Source organism: Salvia splendens, chromosome 4 (genome assembly GCF_004379255.2).
Source record: "Salvia splendens isolate huo1 chromosome 4, SspV2, whole genome shotgun sequence".
Lineage (NCBI taxonomy): Eukaryota > Viridiplantae > Streptophyta > Magnoliopsida > Lamiales > Lamiaceae > Salvia > Salvia splendens.
Window position 1 is genome coordinate 35,736,793 of NC_056035.1, and position 23,969 is coordinate 35,760,761.

Consider the following 23,969-nt stretch of genomic DNA (forward strand, 5'->3'; position numbering starts at 1 on the left):
TTTTTTCATTCAATCAATATAATATTTTCCCTAAACTTGTCTTGAGTATCAAGTATAATTATTGTTCCCTATTTGCTGCTGATCGGAGAACGCACCAGATGTTACGGACGTCCTCCGTAACGTGACCGGCTATCTATCTTCTCGGACGGATAGGGTGATCAATCCTTCGACAAGCTCGAAGGAAGGCTCACGGATTTGCTGATTCACAGACGTTCTCCGATCAGCAGCAAATAGGGAACAATAATTATACTTGATACTCAAGACAAGTTTAGGGAAAATATTATATTGATTGAATGAAAAAAGTGATAACAATAACTCCTATTTATAATGCTACTAACTTAATGAACAAGAAAACAAAGATATAGAAAAAGATACGCAAATCCCTAATATATCTAAACTAAATATTCATAGTATAAGACTCGTATCACCTTCCCTCCCTAACAGCCATGTCTCCACCACGCTGTCGTCACCTCGATTTTCATAGAAGCTTCCCAACTCCACCTCCATCCATCCATCGCCTCTCCTCACCGCCACTCTTCCACTCTGAGAACCATTGGCGCGTTGCAGTTGCTGCATCTCATCCTTCTCCGTAAACCCGTCGCCTAGCCTTACCGGCGGAGGGCTGGGTCGCCGTTGACCGTGGGGTCGGTAGTTCCTACCCCACGAGTTCTGTTTCCCGGGGCAGGGGAACTTTCCAGTTGGTCGTTGCAGGTGCACCTCAGCAATCTCAGTCAAGCCGTCGCCTATACTTACCGGCGCCTCTCCAGTTCGGCTGTGACGGTCGCGACCATTCTCCCGCCTGAACTGATCCAGAATCTCATCATCGCCGTCGACTTTATCATTCATGAATCTCACAAGTCACAAATGCATTGGCCGATTCGAGTCCGTAACTATTTCGATCCTGCTTGAAGACTAGATAACATCCATAGACGGTGTGGGAGGATAGCATCCGTGTGTTTATGGCGCCTCTGATTTCAAGCCAACAAACTTCTTTTAATCACATTTGTTTACGAATCCATGTTTTTGTATTGAAAAATGTGGGATTGGGATTATGAAGGGACCTTGAATCTGGATAGGATGTCGAGAAAGTAAGAATGTTAACTATTTGAGGACGGATGAAAAAAAAAGATATTAGACCATCTCCAATGGTACACTAAACCTAAAATGGGATAGGTAATTAGTTCCAATAGTATTCAAAAACCAATCCCATTTTTAGTTTTTTAGAAAAAAAATATCTATCTTTAGGTTTACACTAAACCAAAACCTAAATTTTTTAAAATTTTATGAGTAAAAGAAGCATAATACAGATAATATTCTTTAAGTTTGAATTTATTGTAAATGATTGGAGATGCTCTTAGTGTCAACTAATGAGGGACGGAAGGAGCATTTTAGTGTTGATAACATCTGTTAAGATTAAATTAGGACCATCAATTTTCAGATCTAATGACTAGAATTAGCAATTGCTGAACTTATAATGGAACAAAATTTATAATTCAAAATTTCATTATAACTTTCTTGATTAATTATTAATTTATAAAATAATAATATCATTAATTAGTTATTATAATTATTTAATAAATTATAAATTATTATTATGATAATGTAACATCCCAAACTTTTGTGACTCTATTATTTATGTTTTTGAAATTTTCGAATATGAGACTTTTGTTTTATGTGATTAAGTGCTTTACGTGAAATAAATTGTCGTGGTTGATGTGGAATGATGAGCTTGAGTTTTTATATTTTTTCCATTGAAGAAAAAAAATTAATAGGATCATGCATTTATTCTTTTTCGAGTCAATTCATTGAAATTTTCGGCCCTTCCTAATTATTGAGATAGTATTTCATTTCTTGGATTTAATAAATTGTTTTGGGATTTTTCTTATCCAAATTAAATCCAAACCAATTGATCCCTAAATTGTATCACATGAAATTCGAACTCTAGCCTATTCATCTTGGGAGTTTCGAAAATCCCCTATTTAAAATGGGAGGATGAATTAATTTCTTTAATTTAATTAGGTGCTTTGTTGACTCCCTTCCTTCGAATTGAATCCAATTAAATCATGTCATATTTTATTTCTTCTCCCAACTTAAATAAAGAGTTGAAACAATTCCTTGGCCTTTTAAGCCAAATTTTCGGCCCCCCTCATGATTTTGTAGGGGAGAATTTATTTGTTTCCTATTTTGTGGAATCCCTTTTTATTCAATTAAAATACCATACTAATTTCCTATGTCTAATTAAATGGGGATGTGAATATTTCCTTTTAATTCTTACCCATATCACACGCCCCATGCTCCTATTTTTCCTTGTGGAAATTTATTTAATTGTTACCTATTATATGAGAGTCTTTTCCCATAAAGAAATTACCAAATTCAAATCCTATTCTATTTAATTGAGGATTTAAATAATTTCCTTGTGCTTTCCTCTAGTTATTTTCGGCCCCACCTTATTTTCCTACTTGGAGATTTAATTTATCTGTTTCCTTGTATTCATTATTTTTATCTCCTAAGTTATGAATATATTCTCAAAGTAAATACCAAATAAATTCCTTGTTGTGTGCTACATGGAATTTTCGAAATTCCTCCCTCCCCACAAGCCTATTTTATTATTTTAATTGTGGGATTTATTTAATTGTATTTTCCCCACAATTACTTAATTAATTAAATATTAAACATAACCCTAGACTTCAAATACCACCTAAACAAACCCTAGCCCCCATTTCTCCCTCACAAAAAATTGTTCCTCCCTCTCTCCCTCACTCTCACACGCCTCTCCCCTCCCTCTCTACAATCTCTCCAAAGATCCCCCATCAAATTCTTGTTCTTGCATCCGTTGAAGCCTATTTTCCAAGAGTCTCTGACGAATCGCATCGTCTCTTGTCCCTACCGATCCGTTTTCTTCAAAGAAGGTATAATTGCTTCACTTTCCCTCATCCTTTTCGTTTGAACCATGTTCTTGAGTCCTACATGCATGTAGTGGGTGTAGGATTGATAGATCGCAAAATTTAACGGTGGGAAAGTGTAATTTCATAAGAACTTTGATAGTTATGTGTTTTTGATTGAATTCATGTGAAGTTGGATTGGAATATTTGGTGAATGGTGTGAGTCTATGTGCAAACATGTTTATGAGAAACTTTTAAGCATGACTTTGTGTGTTTCAAGCATGAAAAATTGGTGTTTGTTCGATGGAAGAGGAAAACCCTATTTTCGAAACTATGAACCTGAAATCTGTGGCGTACGACCAATAGCTTCTGATCTGTAATTGACCAATCAAACGATCGAATTTTGATATGAAATTTTTTACTGAGTAAACTCCAAGGTGTTTTCTGTGTCTCGTGTGAATTTCAGCCCTTTTTGTCGAAAAATGAATTTTTAATAAATTTTTGAAGTGGACTGCGCAAATCTGCCAGAAACTTGTGTTCTCGCCAAGAATGTTTCATTTTCTGTTTGACCGACCAAATGACCTCTGACTGATGTGATTATTGAACTATATGAAAATTTGAAGTGTCTTCTGAGTCGTGTAAAATTTTCAGCCTTTTTGGGCATTGGATAAATTTATGGTGAATTTTTCAAATGAGCTGCGCAGTGCTGTCAGAAGTTTTATGTTCCGACTAGAGAGTTTAGTATTTGATATGGCTGACTAAATGACGTGATTTCAGTGTGAAAATTTGTATGGATGAACTTGAATGTGTCTTCTGTGTTGTGACCAAAATTTAGCTTCATATGAGGTCGGGTGAATTTATAGTGATTTTTTTTACAAAACGGTCGCACAGTTCTGCTAGTTTTCTGCCTTGTTAAAATAACTCTTATTTTCAAGTTTAAAAGTATTATATGATGCATGTATGTCCAAGGAACGTGTTTAATGATGTGATCACGTGAGATAAGTTGAAATATATTACGGTGTCTTTCCATTTTTGTGACGTATGTTGGGGTTGGGTAATTGAGAAAAACGATGAGAGAGAAACGATAGGACATGCATAGTAATGTGTTTTTGGTGGAAGGCTGACTTGTGTTGTCATTTACAAGGGTGATTGTGTATTCGTGAACTCGGGGAACGAGAGTTTCCATAAGTTGGGTTGTGAATTGTTAAGCGAACGAGGTGGACTTTCTTTTCAAACCTTTTTATTTTCCGAAAATATTACGTGGTGTTATAAGGGTGGTTTAACTGTTATGTCATGCCATGTTTTTGTTTGTGAGATTGTTGTCTGATGCCTAGTTCGTCTGAGCTTGCTCCGTTAGGCTATAGAGTTGTGTTGTGAAACGAATTCGGGTCTGAGTAGGGCCGCAAACCCTATCAGGCTGTGTACACTGGTGGGATCGTGAGCCGTCCTTGCTAGTCAGCCGGTCTCGTGGGCGAATAGTGTGGCCACACTTTCGTCGCACTGCGATATGATGATTGTGATTGATGGATTGATGTGAAAAGTGGGGAGATAAATTGTCTGGCCAGACTTGAAATGTTTTGTGCTCTCGTGATATTTTTTCTTGCTATCTAAAACTCGAGATCACTGGTATGGATGACATAATTATATAAAAAAAATGTTTTCGGCATGAGCCCATTGAGTACAACAAGTACTCAGCCCTGCATATTATTTTTCTTATGTGCAGGTTGAGCAGGATGTTGAGCTAGCCTTAGGATGTGTTGTGTCTTCATACATAGGCGTGATTCTTGACTCTCTTTAAACCTTATTTTCCGCTGCTACATTTTGAACTATGTCTCAAGACCTTAAATCGTTTCCGTATCGTGTTTGAACATGTATGGTTGTGTTAGGTTTTAACCAAGTAGTTACGTCGTTTTGAAAATGGTGTTTTCCGTAAATTAAATTAAATATTTTTCTTAGAAGTTGATTGGGTTTTTAATAATTAATTTTCTCCGCTGCTTTCTTTTAAAGATATTTATTATGAGTCGTTTTTATTCAATAGAAAAGTTATAACTTTAAACTTCTTTAAACCAAAATGTTTTTCATTCTTTTAAGTTAATTAAGTTTTCAAATAAAACGCTATCCTTGCATGTTGTATCACGATCGCCGCGTTTGTAGTAACCCTAGTATGGGCGGTCGTGACAGATAATAATAACAATTATAAATAATAAATAATATAGTAATAATATACTCCCTCCGTCCATGATTAAATGTCTCATATTTGACCGGCACAGGTTTTAAGAAATTGTTTGACTTATGTAGTAAAGTGGGTAGAAAAGTTAGTGGAATATGTAGTCTACTTTTATGTATTGGTTTTATAATAAAATGTGAGTGAAATGAGTTAGTGGAATGTATGGTCCACTTACCAAATATAGTAAAAGTGAAATGAGACATTTATTGGCGGGCGGACGGAAAAGGAAAAATGAGACATTTATCCCTCTCTTCTCTTTACTATTTGTTATGACAAATAGGACAATTTTGTAATTGACAAACGAAAGAACGTAAAGAGACACAGAATTTACGTGGTTCACCAACGTTGTGTTGGCTACGTCCACGAGCAAGAACGGAGAACAAATTGTATTATGACTGCGGTTACAGATATAGAGTTTTGTGTCATACTTCTATATAAATAGGTACAAGAGATGAACTGGGCCTAATACAACAATTAAGGCCTAAAACAGAAACATATCATAGCGTCGGGCTAGCGGCAAACAGAATTGATTCAAGGCATCCTAACACTATTAATGGACCTCACTCTACTTTTTCACTCCATCTCTATTTCTTAATCCAGCGACAACATATAGAACCTTTCATTTCTTAACCATCTATTCTCTTTAGCACATACAGATTAAAATCATAAATTAAAAAATGCATAATTAAAAAAATATCCTAGAAAAAATACACAATTTAAATCTTAGAAATTTAAAAATTACATATGCTAATAAAAGTTAAAAAAAAATTACTTGGTCAGCTTGCTGTTGTGGCGCAAACAATGAGTCGGCATAGGAGGGAGTCCCAATTGAATCCTGGAAGCCCAATTATATTCCTTGGCAATGTGCTCGAATATGGAATGATATTATACGGGAAGTGAGTCCTGCTAAAGGCATTACAGCAATTCCTGCTAACTGAGTGAGCAAGTTGGTGCTAACTGCTAAAGGCATTACAGGAAGGGTAACTCTAATTAAGTAAGAGCGAGACCTGTCCTTAAACATAAAAGGGAAAGAGGTGTTGATAAAATTTGATCTGATTATAATGAGTAAGCACTAAGGCAATTGGGTGGTGGCCGTTCAACCAATTCCAGCTCTCGATCTTCCGTCGTGAATTTTACGATCACCTACACGAGTAAGAACCAAAATTTCCCATTTTCGTTGCCAACTTATACGGTCAGCTTGTGTTGAATGCAAGCAGTTACCTGGAAGATGAAAGGAATGGGAAGAAGAGTTAAAGATCTGATCATTACTGTTGGAAACAACTCAGTGAAGTGGTGAGGGATGGATGGAGGTGGATGTGGATGTGGGAAGCTTCTACGTTGGAGAGAGAGATGAAGGACAAGTGGAAACGCGGCTACGGAGATGGAAATGTGGGCTTTTTCTTCCACGCTTCTCTTCTTTCCAATCAACATCTGTGTGGGCGTAATTTTTTTATTTTGAGTGAACTGCATAAAATAACCCTGACCTTTTCAAAAGTTTCACTCCAGACCTCTGACTAAAAAAAATATCGCTACAAGCCTCTGACCTTTAACATAATCACAAATCAGGTTTTTTCGGACTAAAAGACCCTTCAGCCCTAAAAGGGCATTATGGGCATATCACACGGACTTCTGCAATGGCGGCCTGCGACCTGACGCGATTTGACGGCTGTGCGTCAGCCGTCAATCATGATGACTATGCGTCAGCATACGTGCCACGTATACCAGACTTCATTTGTGATTTAACAAATACATTTCAAAAATTTCACTTTATGGTTGTGTCTCATCTTCTTTTTTATTTATAACATTGTATTTTAATTAATTAAAATACATTTAGTTTATAATTAAAACAACATACTCCTAGAAAATATGGCCAATACATATAAGAATCATCCAATGTAGTTTTTGAAGTTGCATTTTTAAATGGAGGGATGTGCACTACATACAGATATGCTTCATTGCTACTTAAAATCGAGAGCCTAAAATAAAAACAAATTTTATCAAATAATTCAAACTTTTTCTGAAGTCGAATCTACAAATTATTTAAGTTGTACACGACTTATATTTTAGTATGGGAGAATACATAAGACGTAAAAGTTATGCACAAAATAAAAAAAATAATTAATAAAATAGAAAAAGTATTTAGTGAGAATTAAAAAAGCCAGTCATTATCAAATGGTATTAATGTACTAAGGTGTTTTTTAAGTGGAAATGTTTGAAATTTAACATTATAAAGATAAATCTTCCAGTTTGTTTTTTAGTCATGAACAATTAATTGATTTGACAACTTCGCGAACATTACATATTACAGTGAGTTAGATTAATTAATTCTAGTACTCCACTATTCAATATTGTATGAGTGTTGTTTGCTAAAATTTGCTTATATAATTATCAAGCATTGAGTTGTTTCCAATGATAGCACTCTTTAATTTGAAGATATGATATAGTGTATGTTTTTAATTGGAATTATATAAGTTGGGTCTAAACCGAATTAATACTATATCGCAGATTTGATACAAAGATAATTAAGGTTGGCACATGTAATGTCTTTTTATAATTTTTATTACAAGACAAAATACAGTCTTAACAAATTTTTATGGTATTTTTTATGGTATTTGTGAAAACAATTAAATCAACTCAAACAATCAAATTTAATTTGACAAAAGCACAGCCATGTGCAGAGCTTGTCTGCAAAAATGCAGCCATGTGCATAGTAAAAATGACTGAAATGACCTTCAAGGCATAAGGGCCTTTTAGTCCGAAAAATGGCTACAAATATCTCATTTGTGATTATGGTTTAGGTCAGAGGCATGTGACGATATTTTTTTTAGTCAGAGATCTGGAGTGAAACTTTTGAAAAGGTCAGGGTTATTGTATGCAGTTCACTCTTTTATTTTTATGCTTCAACTTTTTTTCCTTTAGGCTGCTTCAACTTTTTTTCCTTTAGGCTTAATTTATTAGGGTACCTCTACATTGTATGTTTAATGAAAGTGTTTAATTTTATAAGTATGAAATTTCAATTATCTATTTTTTATATAAAATTTAAATTATGGAATTCAATTTCAAATTCAAATTCAAATATTTTGCGATACCAAACATTAGATTTGAAATTGAATGCTCCAATTCCAATTCCACGAGCTCATTTCCATGATACCAAACTAAGCCTTAATTCTTTTATGTTTTCATTACATATTATACTCGATTTACTATATTTAATTAATAAAACTTGAACTACTTAGACTTAAGTGAGCAAGAATTTAAAAATGTGTTTTGCCACAATGAAATGACATCTCATTCCATATATAGATCATAGGAAATGATATTGTCATATGATACATATCCTTAAATTAATCAAAACTCTAGTTTATTACTACAAGTTACAACCATTCATACTCCTGATAAAAGTTGTATAGCAAAATAAGGGAATATCAAACATAGGAACATTTACTAGCTATGAAACAAGCTTTATTCAACATTTGCAGCTGTATCATTTTTGCTAAAATCCAAAGTAAATCCAACAAATCTATCGCATATAAAACATCTCCCACTTGTATGATTTATCGCTATAATATTGTGTCCGAATACCAGATATAATCAATCATGTGAGATCAACTCTCACAGGTTGGTCCGAGGTTTGCCACCCGAGACCCGCCTCGTCACTGACCTCATTGTCACAAATTCCTCAGCAGCAGAAGGGTGAATCCCAACCTGACAAAAATCATTTTAATGAAAATTCATGAGAGAGAGAGAAGGGAGAGTTTGTGGAAACTCACAGTACTGTCAAATTGTGCTTTGGTAGCTCCACATTTGAGAGCAATGGCAATGCCCTGTGACAGATAGTAATATTAGCTTGCCTTCATTGTTGCTATTTTTTCTATGATCATAGATAGACAAGACAACAAACTAAAGGCACACAACAAATGAGGAAGAATTGACGAGGACCTGCATGATCTCAGCTGCGTCTGGCCCACACATGGATGCTCCGAGGACTTTATCTGTCTCAGCATCCACGATAAGTTTCATCATAGTTTTCTCTTGACGTCTGTACCAGCATCAACGTGTTAACAGAGAAACAAATCAAATGTACATAAAATATATTCTTGCGCCATATTTTCATGAAACTGAACCATCTTCTGTGTACGTACATTTTAATAGCATTCTGTCAGGAATGAAGCATTTAAGGTAGAGATTTGTTCAATCACTAGAAAACATGATTTCGTTTTTGAAGAATATCATTGGATATCCATCCCTAGCAGGTTGTTAGATTCTGACCTATGTTGGTAAATAGATTAAGCAATTAATTTCCATCAAGCATACCCGGAAATGGTGTTCTTCATGGGATTGAACGTAGATGTGAAAATCAAAATGTCGCCATTTGCTTTTTCTACAGCCTCTTGCTCGCTGAGACCAACTACAGAGAGTGGTGGTATGCTGCCAAGTAAAAGCAATACAAATTTTCAACTGAATTCACTACAAAAAAATTAAGCAAATATTGGCAATAGAAACTGCCAAGTCACAAATTGTTTTGATGTCATTTGCTAGAAAAGGGCTAAAAGCATTTTTTTAAACATGGTATGTAATCAACCCATCCAACCCACGAAGCTGCCAGCTCGAGAAATATAATACAGGCCATGAGATGCGATTGTCTAACCTACACCCCTTTGATCCACATAAAGAATGAAATAAGGATTCCAAAGGAAAAAGGCGGTAATACCAGAACACGGCACAGGCAATATTGCTGTAATCAGGTGTCATTGGCTTTCCACCAAATACAGTGTTCTGCAGACAACATACAAGACATTTTCAATAACAAATATTATAGCATGAGAACTAAACTATGTCCATATGCATAACCGAACGTGTTTATAGAAACAAACACATGAGTTATGATGAGAATTTCAGAGTAACATACTGCAAAGTAGGTGCCTTCCATTAAAGCTACCGGAGTAAGATTCATTCGATTTGTAACATCACCTATTGCCCATATGCTAGGTACGTTGGTCTGAGAGTATTGATTAACCTGACATTCCAGAGGTGAAATGGGTTATGGTCACCGAGAAAGAAACCAGACTACCATATATCAAAGGGAAATTTAACAAAGTGCAACATGAGAAAATTAGAGAATCATGTCAGTAAAATCTAACACTTTAAAAGGGCATTATCCAAGTTCATGCGATTCTTTAAAACATAGAGATGATAATCATGAAACATTCAGTAAATAAGAGCTGACCTTTATAGCTCCAGCCTTATCAAGTTCAACACCTACTGCTTCCAGATTCAACCTTTTTGAGTTAGGAGCCCTACCTGTAATTAAGGAGACAATCGTAAACAGCGTCTGAGTAGAGAAAAAATAGGTTAGCCTAACATTAAAAATGCATAATCAAATCACATAGAAACATTGAAGTATGACAAATCACATTCTCGGCATATGAAACGAGCTCTGGAGAACCATGTACTGATGAACGACAGCGCTGATTATAACACAAGACTGGCAAGAACAAACTATTAACTTATGTGCATCAATTTTGCTCTAATGAATTTGACTGCTGTCATGTAGACCATGGATGCATATTAATTAAGCTGAAGCAATTAAACAAAAGGATGATCAAAGCAAAAGTTTGAGAGACTAGCATTTGATCAGTTACAGCTGAAATATGACTAACCTAATAAACAGATACCAAAGTGCTTATATTTGCCATAAAATTTTCGTGAGCCACTACTTTTACATAATAAAGAGAACTGCTAGCAATGGATCAAATAAAAAATCCAGCATGTAGCAGAAGAATTAACAGTAGATGACGACATCATCTCATGCAAGGACGAGTCTCATTAGTGATGGCAGCAAAAATAAATCACAGTAGTTCTTGCAACTACTACTGTCAACTTAGACATAATAAAAATACTTAAGTCCCGCTAGAATTACCAGTGGCAAAGAGCACAACATCAGCCACAATTTCTTCACCATGGTCAGTGCGAACTTTTATACCGCCTTCTGTTTTAGCTAGCTGCATCATTAAGTAATTGCATTAATGAAACACCGCAAAAGCTTCACTGTCATAAAACTCACACATTTAGCAACATAATTTTGTTTTCTGTTACCAGCCTCATTTTCTTCTTTCGGTAAAATATTGTGTTTTCAAGGGTAAATGCCAGAGGAAAACAATGCAAAGAATGAAAAGTAAACGAGAAAGTACCTCTGATAAACTTGTCCCAGGATGAAGGTTAACACCCCTGCCTTCCAGATTTTTTGCAACTACCTCTCTCATCTCATTATCAAATCCTCTGTTATAGGATTTTATGTGAATGGAATGAGGCCCAGTTAATCAACAATATATTCATTAAAACCTTTTATTAGATATTATAGCATTGACAGACAGAATACTAACTTATTCAAAATCATGGTGTTATCATTTCCTTTTAAACTAAATTGTACACACAACTCTCACATCTAGTATCATAAACAGAAGGCACATACAAGAGAGAAAGGAAAACGTAATGAATATTAAATTATGGGGTTATTCACGGCTCTTGTTCCTAACTTTCAGAATTTCCCAAAATATGTTCTCAACTCACCTTTTCACTTCAAAACTCTCAACTTTGAAAATTGTTCAATAAATATCCGTCGGTACAGAAATGGAATATGGTGACAAAATGATGAATCACCGGAATCTAAGGTGGATTATACGTGGACTTCTTTTATGCCTAAGCATCAAAACAATGTCATTTCGATGATTAGAGCCTAGTAGGTGAAAAAGAAACTGAAAATCACTCGGCCATAAAAGGTGATGCATCACTGAATGAAATGGATGGATATTGAAACCACACAAGATAGATTAGCTTAAGGAACAAAGTGAAGATGAAGCCAAATCTATGTATGCGTATAAACCAAACGCTTCATAACAACAGCAGGCGGCTAGAAACCAAGGTAGACGATGGAAGTTACAGAAATCTTATGACCTTAAAGGAAGTTCCTTTCTGTAGAACAAATCCACTTTCGCACCCATTCCTCGCCATATTGAGGCGAACTCAACAGCAATATATCTACATCAAAGAACAAAGGGTCAGAAAATTCTAAGCATCCTACATAGAAGCACTAAAAAGGCACAGTGAGGTAGAATACCCTCCACCAAGTATGACAGCATGCTTAGGTAGCTCCTCCAAGCTCAATGCCTCGTCTGATGTGATGCCTAATTCCTAAAAGTAAAAGAGAATCAGAGATAAACATAAGGTAGGTACAGTGAAATGGATAGATTTCAATATGGATTGAAATCAAATTACAGAAGGCATTAAGATCAACTCTATACACCCAAACTAAAGTGAAAAGATTAGAAAATTAGATCATATTGATCATAACTAGTATACCTGGCCTGGAATAGGTGGACGCTGAGCCCGGCTTCCAGTTGCAATCAGAATATATTTTGCTGAATAACTAATTTTTGTTCCATCCAACTGAATAACTTCAACCTCATTAGGGCCAATAACTCTTCCCTCTCCTTCAAATAGCTTAACTCCAGCACCGGAAAGTAACCGCTTGTAGATTCCATTTAGTCTATGTATTTCTTTAGTCTGAAAGTGGATAAAATGAAAACTGACTATAACACAAGATGACTGTGATAAGAACATAAAATTATAAACGTATAATGAGATTATGAGATAAGTCTCATAAAATAGTTTTTGTTGATTTAATGAGATATCTGATGTGCCCTTAAGCTGGTTTATCAGAACAAAGTCACAATAATATAGCTAAAATCCTCCCTACAATTTAAAAGGTTGTTTTAGAGTTTCTAGGTAGAGTGTATTCTTCATCCTAGTTTACCCTCACCTTCATTAAGTTACTTGGGTGTTAGCTCTTTGAAACAGCATATACGATGTTGGGAGCCTATGAGATCTTCGAAATAAAAAAACCAAACTTCTTATGAAACAACAGATCTTATTTGAGAAAATGATTATCTTCGAGTCATTTTACAAACATCTTAAGAGGTGAATCAACTAAACATCTACAACCAATTTTATTTTGGAGTGTTACGCATTGAACCCTCTAGGTACTCGAAACCACGACCTACTAGTTGGTGGGGAAGCGTCATACTAATTGATTTGCACTGTATGGCTTATTTTTTAAATAAGATCTTCCATCTTATAAGATATAAGCATATGAAAGTAAGGTTCGCCATAAATCATTTTACCAAATGTGTTTATAGGTTTTTCTCCTAGTAAAGAATAGAGTTATATTAGGTACTAATATGATTTCCAAAGCTAAAACACGACACTTATTTTGAACAGTTGAACTACAAAATACTTATCTAAATTTTTTTCTTATATACTCCACATACCTTCTTTTGTAAAAGTTTCTTCCAATTGAAATCAATTCTCTCATTCACATCCCACCCATAGTTCCTTGCATCCTGCAATTCCAGAGCACCACTTCGTCAAAATGCACATATTAATGATACTAGAATAATCTATAAGATAATGATACATATTAAAAGTTTCTTCCACTGACAGGGCAAAATAATTGAAAACTAGAATCGGCAGTCTAAACAACAGGATAATCTATCAGATAATGCAGTAACATGATGTTTATTTTTTACCAGCAACCCGTTGCATTTCAACCAGAACTAGGAATATAACTAGTCATGTTCACAAACAACCATCAAATATTATGCAGCAACATGAAAAGGAAGTAAAAGTATCCAGTTCAATACTAGTTCCTAACAAATATTGCACTCCAACAGAGGATGTAACTGTAAGTATAAAGAGCAGAAAACTAGCCAAGCTAACAGACGAAAGAAAATAGTCAGAAACACAATACATTTTTCAATCATCTTGTCATGCTATCAAATCAGAGGCTCACCACCAGTTCATGCACTAATCCCTATTGAAGACCAGGTACAGTTCATGATAGGGAAAAACTAACAAAGCTAACTGATATAACAAAAGCGCCAGTCGGCCAGAACTCTTCAGAAACACAACATGTTTTTCAATCATCTCCGTCTCCTAATATCATTAAATCAAGATCTCACCTCCAGTTCAGGCCCAAACGAAGCGCCATATACCAAAATCTTTTTAGGAACACAACCACGAATCACACACCTGAAATATATAAAACAATTGTTAGTTCTGAAGCTTAATTCCAAAGCCCATTATTCCAAACGTGTCTTTCAGAGTAAAAAACAACACTAACAAAATGCATTAGCTAAATGAAAACAATTTACGTATTCCTAAATCAAAATTAAATTAAACATAAAACACACTTGATATTCCCAGATAACCGCCAAATTTCATAATCAAGGTAAGGTAAGACATCAATTCAATAAATCCAAACAAGAAATATGTCCTCCCTGAGGAAAGAAGAAGGTGAAAATAGAGATAATGAAGGATGTCTGGCACAAACTAGTAAAAATTCCATCAACTGTCACCAAAACTATGAAACAAGTCACATGGCTGAAAGAGGAGAAGCATAACTATGAAGCTAAGGTGTCCACTATTATATATACTTACGTTCCGCCAACTCCTCCAATAACTTCAGAGCTGATAGGATGAAATGGAAGCTCACAGATACCAACCTGGTAACAAAATGAAATTATGTCACATACATTGAAAAGAACCTAGCATTATCTGCAGAATACAAATAACAGAAAAGGACAATTAACAAGTATCTCTCGAACTCAGGAGTCAGGGGTGAATATCCTATTTAAGCCTCATCAACTGCGGAGAATGACTTCTTTAGACATGACTCGGTCAATGGTGAAGGATCAGTGGTCAGTTAGAAAGACCATGAGCATGGTTGCTACTTGCAACCAAACCCCACCGACATCTAGATATCCATTATTGAACATTATACAACAGAATTGAAAAGGAATCAACAAATACTGTAAAGTACTAATAACATTGAAAAAAATGGTGTTAGCCACCAGTACAATAATCATAAATTTATCAATAAAAACAGAAGTGAAACTTTTTATCATGTTAAGCATATAGTATTTCACAGAAATTGTACCTTAGCTCCATTCTGGGCTGAAAACCGCGATGCGCGGACCCCACCACTGCCTGCCCCGATAACAAACAAATCGAAGTCATAGTGAGACTCCACCTCACTGGTTTTGTCCAACTCTCCATCAATAAGCATCTTTCTTGCCATTGTAATATACTCTATACCCAAAAGGACCACAAACAAACAAACAAACAAACAAATCATAAAATAAAAAAATCCAAGTACACAAACTCAAGTAATATAGCACTGGTAAGCTTATCAGTGTTATCAATCTCGTATGGCGGCTTATGGCGGTTCGCCTAAAAACCGCCACAGGGATATGGCGTATTAGTATGGCGGATATGGCGGTCAATAATTAAATAAATAAAATAATACTTATTATTTATACATAATTCAAAAATTGGAAAATAACAAAAATATAACATCTAAAACTCTTAAAACAATTAATAAAGCATAAAATACAGCTCTAACATCCATGTTTCTTGCATAATGCCCCATTCCTAAATGCAGTACACACGCAATGTTGTCAAATGGCGGATATGGCGGTGCTATGGCAGCGCCATGTTGCTATAGCATTTCCACCACAGAATGCCATGCCATAGCGCCATGGCGCCGCCATATCCGCTATTTGATAACATTGAAGCTTATGACAGCATCTTTTCCACAACCGAGAGCATCAAGTGCAGTAAAAAGTTATAAGCAAGCCCAGATCGATCGCAGTAAACAAAGATAATCTCGATGCTCAGTTATACTATGCTGAAAGCTGATGGCTTAATCCAAGTCAAAGGGAGCATACTTTTTTCAAGCTCAGAATATCGCTACTACTATTTGATTATTTCGATCAACTCGTAATTATCTACGAATTTCCTTGGTTTAATCAGTGATAAGAAAAATCCCGGTTTAGCATAATTAAGAAGGAGGAATATGATGGCAGGTAAAATTAACTAAAAAGAAGAAAAAAGTCAATGTAATGTACCTGCCTCAACTCTCTCTTCTGTGTGTAGGGATTTGTTGTCTTCTTAACTTATGGGATGAGATAAATAGAGAAAGAAATGAGGGGAAGAAGGTATCCGGATCGTATTTGTGAGAAACGAATCAATGACGAATGTATTTATTGGTGTAACGTGGAAAAGCTTGCTTGCTTGGTTACAGAGACAGAGGTGGGGCCGCCACGAGTGTGTATGAATATGAATGATTGGTCGTCCTTTCCTTTTAGAGCAAAAGTTCAATTAAACTACCGTTTCATCAAATCGGACTAGTTACTTAGTGTCAAACAGAAGGCATGATCGGAGGCTATCAAAACTAATTAGCAATCAAGAATCAATTAGAGACACGATTGATAGGCAATTAGATAAAATTACATTAAACACTAATTGGGAGTAGATTAAGGGCATTGATTGTATTCCATAACTAGACCACAAGCTGACCCTATATAAGGGTGGTGGACTTGTTCATTGTAAATACAACAAAAAAAAACATTCACAATGTAGTCTTCAGTTTCATTGTTCTTTTATTTTCTGTTTGTATTTTATTTTCCGCATTATATTTTCTAAGATGGTATCAGAGCAGCTAATGATCCGTAATTCGTTAGTTTGTTTGAAAACCAATTGTTAATATACCTATCTAAAAAAAATTTCTGAGAGTTGTGCTCGTCGTAGACAATCTTTGAGGTGGGATTCTTGATTGCTCTACTGTAGCAGGGACTTCCAAAACCTGGCTTGAGTCCTGTCTTGCTGCAGATGGACCAGAAGAGATCCCTCTGATTTGATCAAAAACGAAAATTGATCCATCGGGCGAAGAAGTAATCTGGTGGCGAATGCGACGGACGGAGCTTGACCCGATCGCCATGAGAGAGAATACAACCTCCTCCCAGATCCATCTCGAGGGCGACTCGGATCCACAGGAGGAGATGAAACGAAAGATGGCAAAACGGAACAGAGGAAATCAAGGAGGCAGAGGAGTCTCCAGGATCGGACCGCCGCGACCGGGCTGCCGGCACCGCAAATGCAGCGGGTAGAACCGGCGCGTCTACCGCCGAACGAGAAGAAACGGTCGAAGCTACAGCGGTCTGATCTGGAGAGCGGTCTGGAGATGATACGTCAATTAATTCGTTAAGATAACCAAACCAAATCGAGCAGAAGAGGAAGGAGACAGTGAGAGTGGTGCTAGAGAACAACCAGATAGTGTTAATTTGATGAGTCTGACCTTGATTTGACTATGACCTCGAGGTGTCGGTCGGCCTCCCTCAGCCCGCAGCACACGCCGCCACCGGTGAAATGCGCTGGCGGCACCAGCGTCAGCCACGTTAGCGTCGATGTCACGATGGCAAGCTGCTCCGCCAACGTGGCCTCACCCTTCAGGTGCCTGCTTAGGCTGTAGAGGTCGTACGCGCCAATCGCAATTGCCGCCGCCCACGGCCAGAATACCCACGTCCAGCTCAAGTACATCCAGAAAAAGGGGCTGAAGAGCAGATTCGCCGCCCATTTCGACGCTGCGATCGCGACGGAGAGCGCGAAACACCATTTGCATATGTCGAGTGGCGTTAATTGGGCGAGGGATGATTTTAGGGATTCGAAGGAGAAAGTTTTTCAGTGGTTGCCGCCAATCTGAAGTCGAATACAAGCATTTGAGCGAGCGGATTTTGGGAATACAAGTGGATTTGCAGGTCGAATTGGGGGGAAACGGAAGAGAGGAGTTCTCGGTCTGTCCGGCTGAGGGGGAGATGAAGTCTCCGACCGGACAAACAGAGGAGAAGCAGACCAGCGGTTTGGAGCCGGGTGAAGAGGTCTCTGCCGAAGAAGGCGAGACAGCAGCGAACGGCGAACTGGAACGGTGAGGCGCGACGGACCTCGGACAATGAACGAGGGGTCTGTCCGCAGAGGGGGAGAAGAAGTATCCGACCGAACGAGACCACCCCAGATCGAGGTCGAGGGCGGCAGAAGAGAATGAGGCGGATGAAGTTGGAACAAAGCCCAAAGGTTCCGGAGACAGCTCGTTGACGGCTTCTAAAGTAGAATCCGTCACAGGGGGAGAGACTGTCACCGGGAAGGAGGAGAGGCCGCGAAAAAGACATCAAAACTGACGGAAGAGGTAATAGCTAGGCCAGAAAGGTTGCTGAAGAAGAGTTGATCAAGTGCTCATGTCCAGCAAGTGTGCTGTAGGAGGCAAGTTCAGCTTTTCAAGTTGATCAAGTGAGCAGATCAACTTGATCAAGTGCTGACAGCAACAACATCCGACTACTGAGAGTCTCCGAGATGGAGATGCTAAAATGAAAAGGTTTGTTGGTGGTCTCTGATGAAGAGGTGTCGCTCAGCCACTGTTGAAAGGAGGAAAGCTGAACGAAGCACCATCAATGAAGAAAAAAAAAGGAAATGAAATTGGCTCATGGTTTGAGCTGTGGAAAGGGCCGAAAATGGTCTTCCAAAAAGAAATGAAATTGACTCATGGTTTGAGCTGGAATGGGTCGAGAATGGTCTAAAATTGGCTCCTCCGAGTAAAAACTGTCAAATTGGCTCCTAAGACGAGCAAAAACTGTCGGAATTGGCTCCTAAGACAAGAGCAAAAACTGTCGCAATTGGCTCCTAAGACACGAGCAAAAACTGTCGGAATTGGCTCCTAATACACGAGCAAACACTGTCGGAATTTTCTCCTAAGACATGAGTTTAAACTGTCGGAATCGGCTCCTAAGACAAGAGCAAAAACTGTCGGAATTGGCTCCTAAGACATGAGTTAAAACTGTCGGAATTTGCTCCTAAGACACGAGCAAAAACTGTCAACCAAAATTGAAGAACTCCTTGATATGAGTCTAAACTATCAATGATGATTTGAAGAAGCTCTATTATAAGAGCATAAACTATCAATGAAAAATTGAAGGACTCCTAAATACGAGTATAAACTATTAATCAAACTGAAGATCGTGCAAGTTAAGTATCGAAAATCTCGATACTCAACTGGAGGGGGAGTGTCAAACAGAATCAATATCAGCATGATTGGAGGCTATCAAAACTAAATTAGCAATCAAGAATCAATTAGAGACATGATTGATAGGCAATTAGACAAAATCACATTAAACACTAATTGGGAGTAGATTAAGGGCATTGATTGTATTCCATAACTAGACCACAAGTTGACCCTATATAAGGGTGGTGGACTTGTTCATTGTAAAAACAAAAAAAAGCGTTCACAATGTAGTCTTCAGTTTCATTGTTCTTTTATTTTCTGTTTGTATTTTATTTTCCGCATTATATCTTCCAAGACTTAGTAGTCTACTACAAATAGCTTCTTTTTATTTTTATTTCGTCACATCTTTACACAACCCAATCAACCATTATGTATTGTTTAACTCTTTAAAGTTTATAAAAATGAATTAACAAGAAAATATGGAGGAAGTTTAAATCAACCCTAAAAGTAGTCTTAGTTTGTTCCCAACATGTGAACTTATTGACTTGGATATAGTAGCTTTAATCAATTAGAGGTCTTCATTATTTAGATATTTTGAGACGTGTTTTGATTGGAGAGTAGAATTTGGGACTCATATGATCGTTATCGTTGAATAAACAACGATTTGTATTTTTTTATTAATTGTTTGTAATTACGATCTCAATAATCTAACCTGATTTTCTATATCCTCCAACGGTAAGTAATTGTGGCTCAAATAATAATAAGGAGCCCAATCAAATAATGGGCCTCAGGCCATACACTTACTAAACTAATTAACTAAAGGCCCTACTTTACTTCATATAGAACTAAATATAAATACTTTTCACCCAAAAAATAGTTTTTTCTATCATCTTTGTTCGTCTTACAAAATTTATAATATTAAATACCAGTAATAATTTATTATATTACACATTTTCCACAAATTAAGCATATACAACTTTTATTTATAGCAGTGATTCAGGGGTTGTGCCATGCATGCATCACCATTATTATTATTAGTATTATTATTATTGTTAAAGTGAGTTATTCTTATTATTGTTAAAGTGTGAGATTGAATTAAACCACTAAAACCCAAAATCCTTCCTGCACCCTGGCAAGATTCATATATGGAACAAAGAGAGCGAGAGAGAGAGACGAAATGGAATTTAAAGTAGAACAAAGATACAGCAATAAACTGTCTGGAAACAAGAACCATCAGCAAAAAAAAAATCTAATCTGCTACTAATCACCTAAGAGTATATTTCATCTCTGAATCAGAGCGATTCTCAAGTTGCAGACAAAGAAAAAAGAACTTGTTTTAAAAAATGCAATGCATATATACTTGCATTAACATTTGAAGCCATGGCAGACAGAAACCCAAATGAAGAGAATTATAAGTATCAAGAGGCCAATCACAATCAGCTTGATCTTCATATTCTCAAACCACATATTCCTCTTCAGCTGTGTCCCTTTTGCTTTAAAATCCTGGGCCTGAAACCCCAGGCATACAAATATGTTTAAGGAAAACATAAAGGAAATAATCCTATGCATATTACTAACTGCAGCCAAAACATTGAACAAGGCACCCAAGAACTGTCAAACTAACCTGTGACCTTAGATCCTCACTTTTGTCAACAAGCAATTCAATCTTCTCCCCTCGGTCGAGAACCTAATAAGTAATTAACAGACTTATTAACAGGTATGATCAAGATGAACGATGAGCCATAAGAACACCAAGCTCTAGCCAGTGAGATAACACAGTTAACATCTTTACCTTTTCAATATTTTCAATCATAACACCTTTTACTTCAGAAACCTGAGACTGGACCTTCGCAAGGTTGTTCACTTCGTCAGGGTGATCAACACAATACTGCATATGCCCTTTCAGTTTGGGGCTGGAATACCATAATGAGTTTGACACGTCATGAAAGACGGTAGAAGATATTGTAAAACTAAAGAAACATCTTATACCCAAACTCCTTGTTGAGGCTATTTTCGCCTGCAGTTGTAGCTTTGCCTCCTCCATATCTTTTGTTGAAATCTTCCTTAACACGCTCCAGAAATGCAATGGGAAGCTGTCTACCAGTAGATTCCACAGCAACAACACAATAGGCTACAAACGCAGCATGTAAAAGACAATTATACAGTCCATAAACCAAGAAGATCCAGTAACTGAAAAAACAAATGCATACATATTAAAGACAAATAACAAGACAATTCTACACATTCATAGAACATGAACTCTAGATATAGCCTTTTCCATTTTTATATGTTAATCTGTCACCAACTGCTCACATGAAAAGCATAGAGTGATTTGCTTTAAAAAAGTGCCTCTTTCAAAGGAATTGAAACTGAGAATGAGGGTGAATAGTGGCATAACTTCGTCATAATGTTCTGCTCAAAGTAACAGCAAACCTTAATTCTTTTCTGTAAAGTTCTTACAAACAAGCATCAGCAATCTTCCATTTAAATATACTACTCTAGCAACGCAGAAGGATTAGCGACTTAATAGAAGATGTTACACCTCATGAACTACTACACCATATAGTCGATCTGTGTGAGTATAATAGTACTAGACAAGTGTGTGATTATCTGTTTATAGATTTAGCACTTCATGGATCTTTATTGAATCAACAACGCAACCACCATTCAAATTTTCATACAACATGAAGAATGTCATGAATCGCACTTCACAAATCACATCTCCTTGTAATTATCTAGCTCCAATTTGCACATTATACAAAAATTAATCATAAGCAGAGAAGGGCGTATATGCAAATATTATGCGTGAAAAAAACGAGAACAAAACATGAATTGATAGATATGGTGAGAGAATGTGAAAAACATGAAAGGAGCGTACTGAATCCATTTTCGACGTGATAATTGAAGGTATGCCCATCGCAGTTGTAAGTGAATTTATTGCTGGAAGCGGGAAGCTTCTGCAAACACTGGGAAGCAACGGTGGTGAAATTCCCTTTGAATTCAGTGTACTCGACCAAAATTGTGGTGCCTCTGGCGACGAAACTGTAGATCAATTCTTGTTGACCCATGATTGATTATCTCTTGTGTAGGTGAAGATTGAAACGCGAAGGAACATAGATGATGAGAAAAGGGGGAAATGGAGAGGAGATACAGGCCAGAGAAAGGGGGAGGAAAGGTGAGGTGGGAATGAATTGAGATGAGAAATTTGGGGGAGAGATTGCGGGAGACATTCAACAATTGTTGAGAATTGAATTTTGGAGGGAGACACATTTCCGTTTTGCACATTATACTCCAATAAGCATATATTTTCAGGGTGCGTTAAACTAACACCATACCATTATTCTTAGCCAATCATTTGTACATGTGGACGAATGATCAGCTTGTTATATGGTAATCCTAAAAAATGCTCAAGGGTAAATTTCTCGGCCAGCAATATCCAAAACGTTAGACAACAATTTTTTCTCAGCCAGCAATATCAAATACGCTAGACAGCAATCTATAGATTGCTGTCTAACGTTTATACTATTGCAGTGTAGCGTTTATAATATTGCAGGATACGTAGTGTCACAGTATCGCTTTAAGAGGTGTTGTCATTTTAACACAAACTTTTTTTTACTCCAATAATCTACTGCACCTATCAACGTTCCTATTTATATTCAACACACAAACATTTGTAATTGTATCTAAATCTAATTAATTACTATGTTTTTAAGAATTAGTAATTACTTATTCATTTATTTCTAGCATTGATGAGTATAATAATTCAAAATTAACACATAAAGCTCATTACGCTATAATAAGCACTTTGTGAACTCAATTACGAGTTATGAAATCAAGATAATACAAACAAACTTCTTATTATAAAGATCATTCCACACTTACAAGAAAAACAGCTTATTCAGTTACACCACATCTTATTCATTCACTCACGAAGGTTTTTCAACTTATAATTAACTGTCGGGATTGGCTTGAACATATGCCTCGATGGCTTTGAACATAGCCATGGCCTTCTCTTTCCCCTCTTTGATCTTCTCCTCATTAATCTCGACGTCGCCTTTGGTGTTGTAAATGCTCCTGTTCTTGCAGATGCTTCCTCCATCCTCAGTTGGGACGATTTTGATGTGATAAGTGATGGATTCAAGGACTCCAGCAAGAGCATCACCATCAATGATGCTGTAGGTGTGTGTCAAGTTCTCTTTGTCGATGGCCTCCACACGGTGCTTAGCACTCTTATACTGACTCCCTTCGCCAAAATGGATGATCTTCACAGTCCCAACGCCGCCATCTCCTTCCAATATCTCGACGCTCTTGATGGCCTGAGGCATGATCTTGGGGATGAGAGTGTCGGCGTCAAGCACCATGGCCTTAAACATCTTCGCAGCTGGGACTGACGATGGGATCTCAATATCATAGGTGATGGCAACCATTGTTTCTGAGCTAACTTTAAATTGGATGAAATGAATGGATAAGCAATGAGAGTGTATTCGAGTTGTTTTGGTTGAAATGTGATGGGAAATATGGGAAACACACTTAGCTATATATAGTGTAAAAAAGAAGATTCTTTTAAACGACTTTTTCGGAGTTTATACTTATACTTTATTTTAGCAAGTCTAAATATTTAGCAATTAGTAGAAAACAAAGAGGATCGAGTCATCGACCAATGGTTAGCACCTCACCATATGAAATTAATGATTGTGTTCACATATGTCGGTTTGTTAATCTTCTATTTCATTACAAAATTTATAGTATTATACTTTGTCACATGATCATTAGAGTAGTTACGAAATAAAAGAATAACAAGTGGATTATGAAGAGGTTGACTAGTCTATAAAGGAATGCTGATGCACAGTCTATCATATCACACATCGGATATGCATGTCATTAATAAATCATTTGAAGAAATGTTCTTCAATGTCTAACCTAGAAATTATGATTAATTTGGTGTATTATGGAGTACTATATTAAACAATAA

At 36.7% G+C, this 23,969-nt stretch overlaps 3 protein-coding genes across 4 annotated transcripts; all 3 read right to left on the reverse strand.

Annotated features, from left to right (window-relative positions):
- Positions 1-8,428: 8,428 nt before the first annotated feature.
- On the reverse strand, positions 8,429-16,246 carry LOC121799701 (glutathione reductase, cytosolic-like). 2 transcript variants are annotated; one of them, XM_042199148.1, is made up of 17 exons: positions 16,078-16,246; positions 15,104-15,255; positions 14,605-14,669; positions 14,127-14,196; positions 13,437-13,508; positions 12,469-12,672; positions 12,227-12,300; positions 12,064-12,147; positions 11,301-11,388; positions 11,030-11,111; positions 10,337-10,410; positions 10,019-10,126; positions 9,821-9,885; positions 9,424-9,537; positions 9,049-9,148; positions 8,880-8,933; positions 8,429-8,814 (listed from the first exon to the last, which is right to left on the reverse strand). In XM_042199148.1, exons 2-17 carry the CDS (start codon positions 15,242-15,244, stop codon positions 8,722-8,724), a joined length of 1,488 nt encoding a protein of 495 aa, XP_042055082.1. In that variant the 5' UTR covers positions 15,245-15,255; positions 16,078-16,246; the 3' UTR covers positions 8,429-8,721. The 2 variants fall into 2 exon arrangements, with proteins under 2 accessions (XP_042055082.1, XP_042055081.1); XM_042199147.1 differs by having other exon boundaries at positions 16,074-16,244.
- A 3,912-nt stretch (positions 16,247-20,158) lies between these two features.
- LOC121798779 (putative vesicle-associated membrane protein 726) lies at positions 20,159-22,235 on the reverse strand. The gene is made up of 5 exons (XM_042197957.1): positions 21,876-22,235; positions 20,987-21,128; positions 20,790-20,910; positions 20,622-20,684; positions 20,159-20,506 (listed from the first exon to the last, which is right to left on the reverse strand). Exons 1-5 carry the CDS (start codon positions 22,063-22,065, stop codon positions 20,363-20,365), a joined length of 660 nt encoding a protein of 219 aa, XP_042053891.1. The 5' UTR covers positions 22,066-22,235; the 3' UTR covers positions 20,159-20,362.
- Positions 22,236-22,835: 600 nt separating this feature from the next.
- Positions 22,836-23,488, reverse strand: LOC121799343 (major allergen Pru ar 1-like). The gene has a single exon (XM_042198669.1). It carries the CDS (start codon positions 23,422-23,424, stop codon positions 22,948-22,950), a length of 477 nt encoding a protein of 158 aa, XP_042054603.1. The 5' UTR covers positions 23,425-23,488; the 3' UTR covers positions 22,836-22,947.
- Positions 23,489-23,969: the final 481 nt, after the last annotated feature.

What these genes read in the sequence shown, in the direction of transcription:
- LOC121799701 (XM_042199148.1), bottom strand. Translation starts at nt 15,244, where the DNA reads ATGGCAAGAAAGATGCTTATTGATGGAGAGTTGGACAAAACCAGTGAG. An exon ending in CAGCCCAGAATGGAGCTAAG is followed by an intron (nt 14,670 to 15,103) that starts GTACAATTTCTG and finishes TTTTGTTACCAG; the next exon opens with GTTGGTATCTGTGAGCTTCC. An exon ending in CTGGGACAAGTTTATCAGAG is followed by an intron (nt 11,112 to 11,300) that starts GTACTTTCTCGT and finishes TTAATGATGCAG; the next exon opens with CTAGCTAAAACAGAAGGCGG.
- LOC121798779 (XM_042197957.1), bottom strand. Translation starts at nt 22,065, where the DNA reads ATGGGTCAACAAGAATTGATCTACAGTTTCGTCGCCAGAGGCACCACA. An exon ending in AGCCTCAACAAGGAGTTTGG is followed by an intron (nt 20,911 to 20,986) that starts GTATAAGATGTT and finishes ATGGTATTCCAG; the next exon opens with CCCCAAACTGAAAGGGCATA. An exon ending in GTGAGGATCTAAGGTCACAG is followed by an intron (nt 20,507 to 20,621) that starts GTTAGTTTGACA and finishes CTGGGGTTTCAG; the next exon opens with GCCCAGGATTTTAAAGCAAA.
- LOC121799343 (XM_042198669.1), bottom strand. Translation starts at nt 23,424, where the DNA reads ATGGTTGCCATCACCTATGATATTGAGATCCCATCGTCAGTCCCAGCT.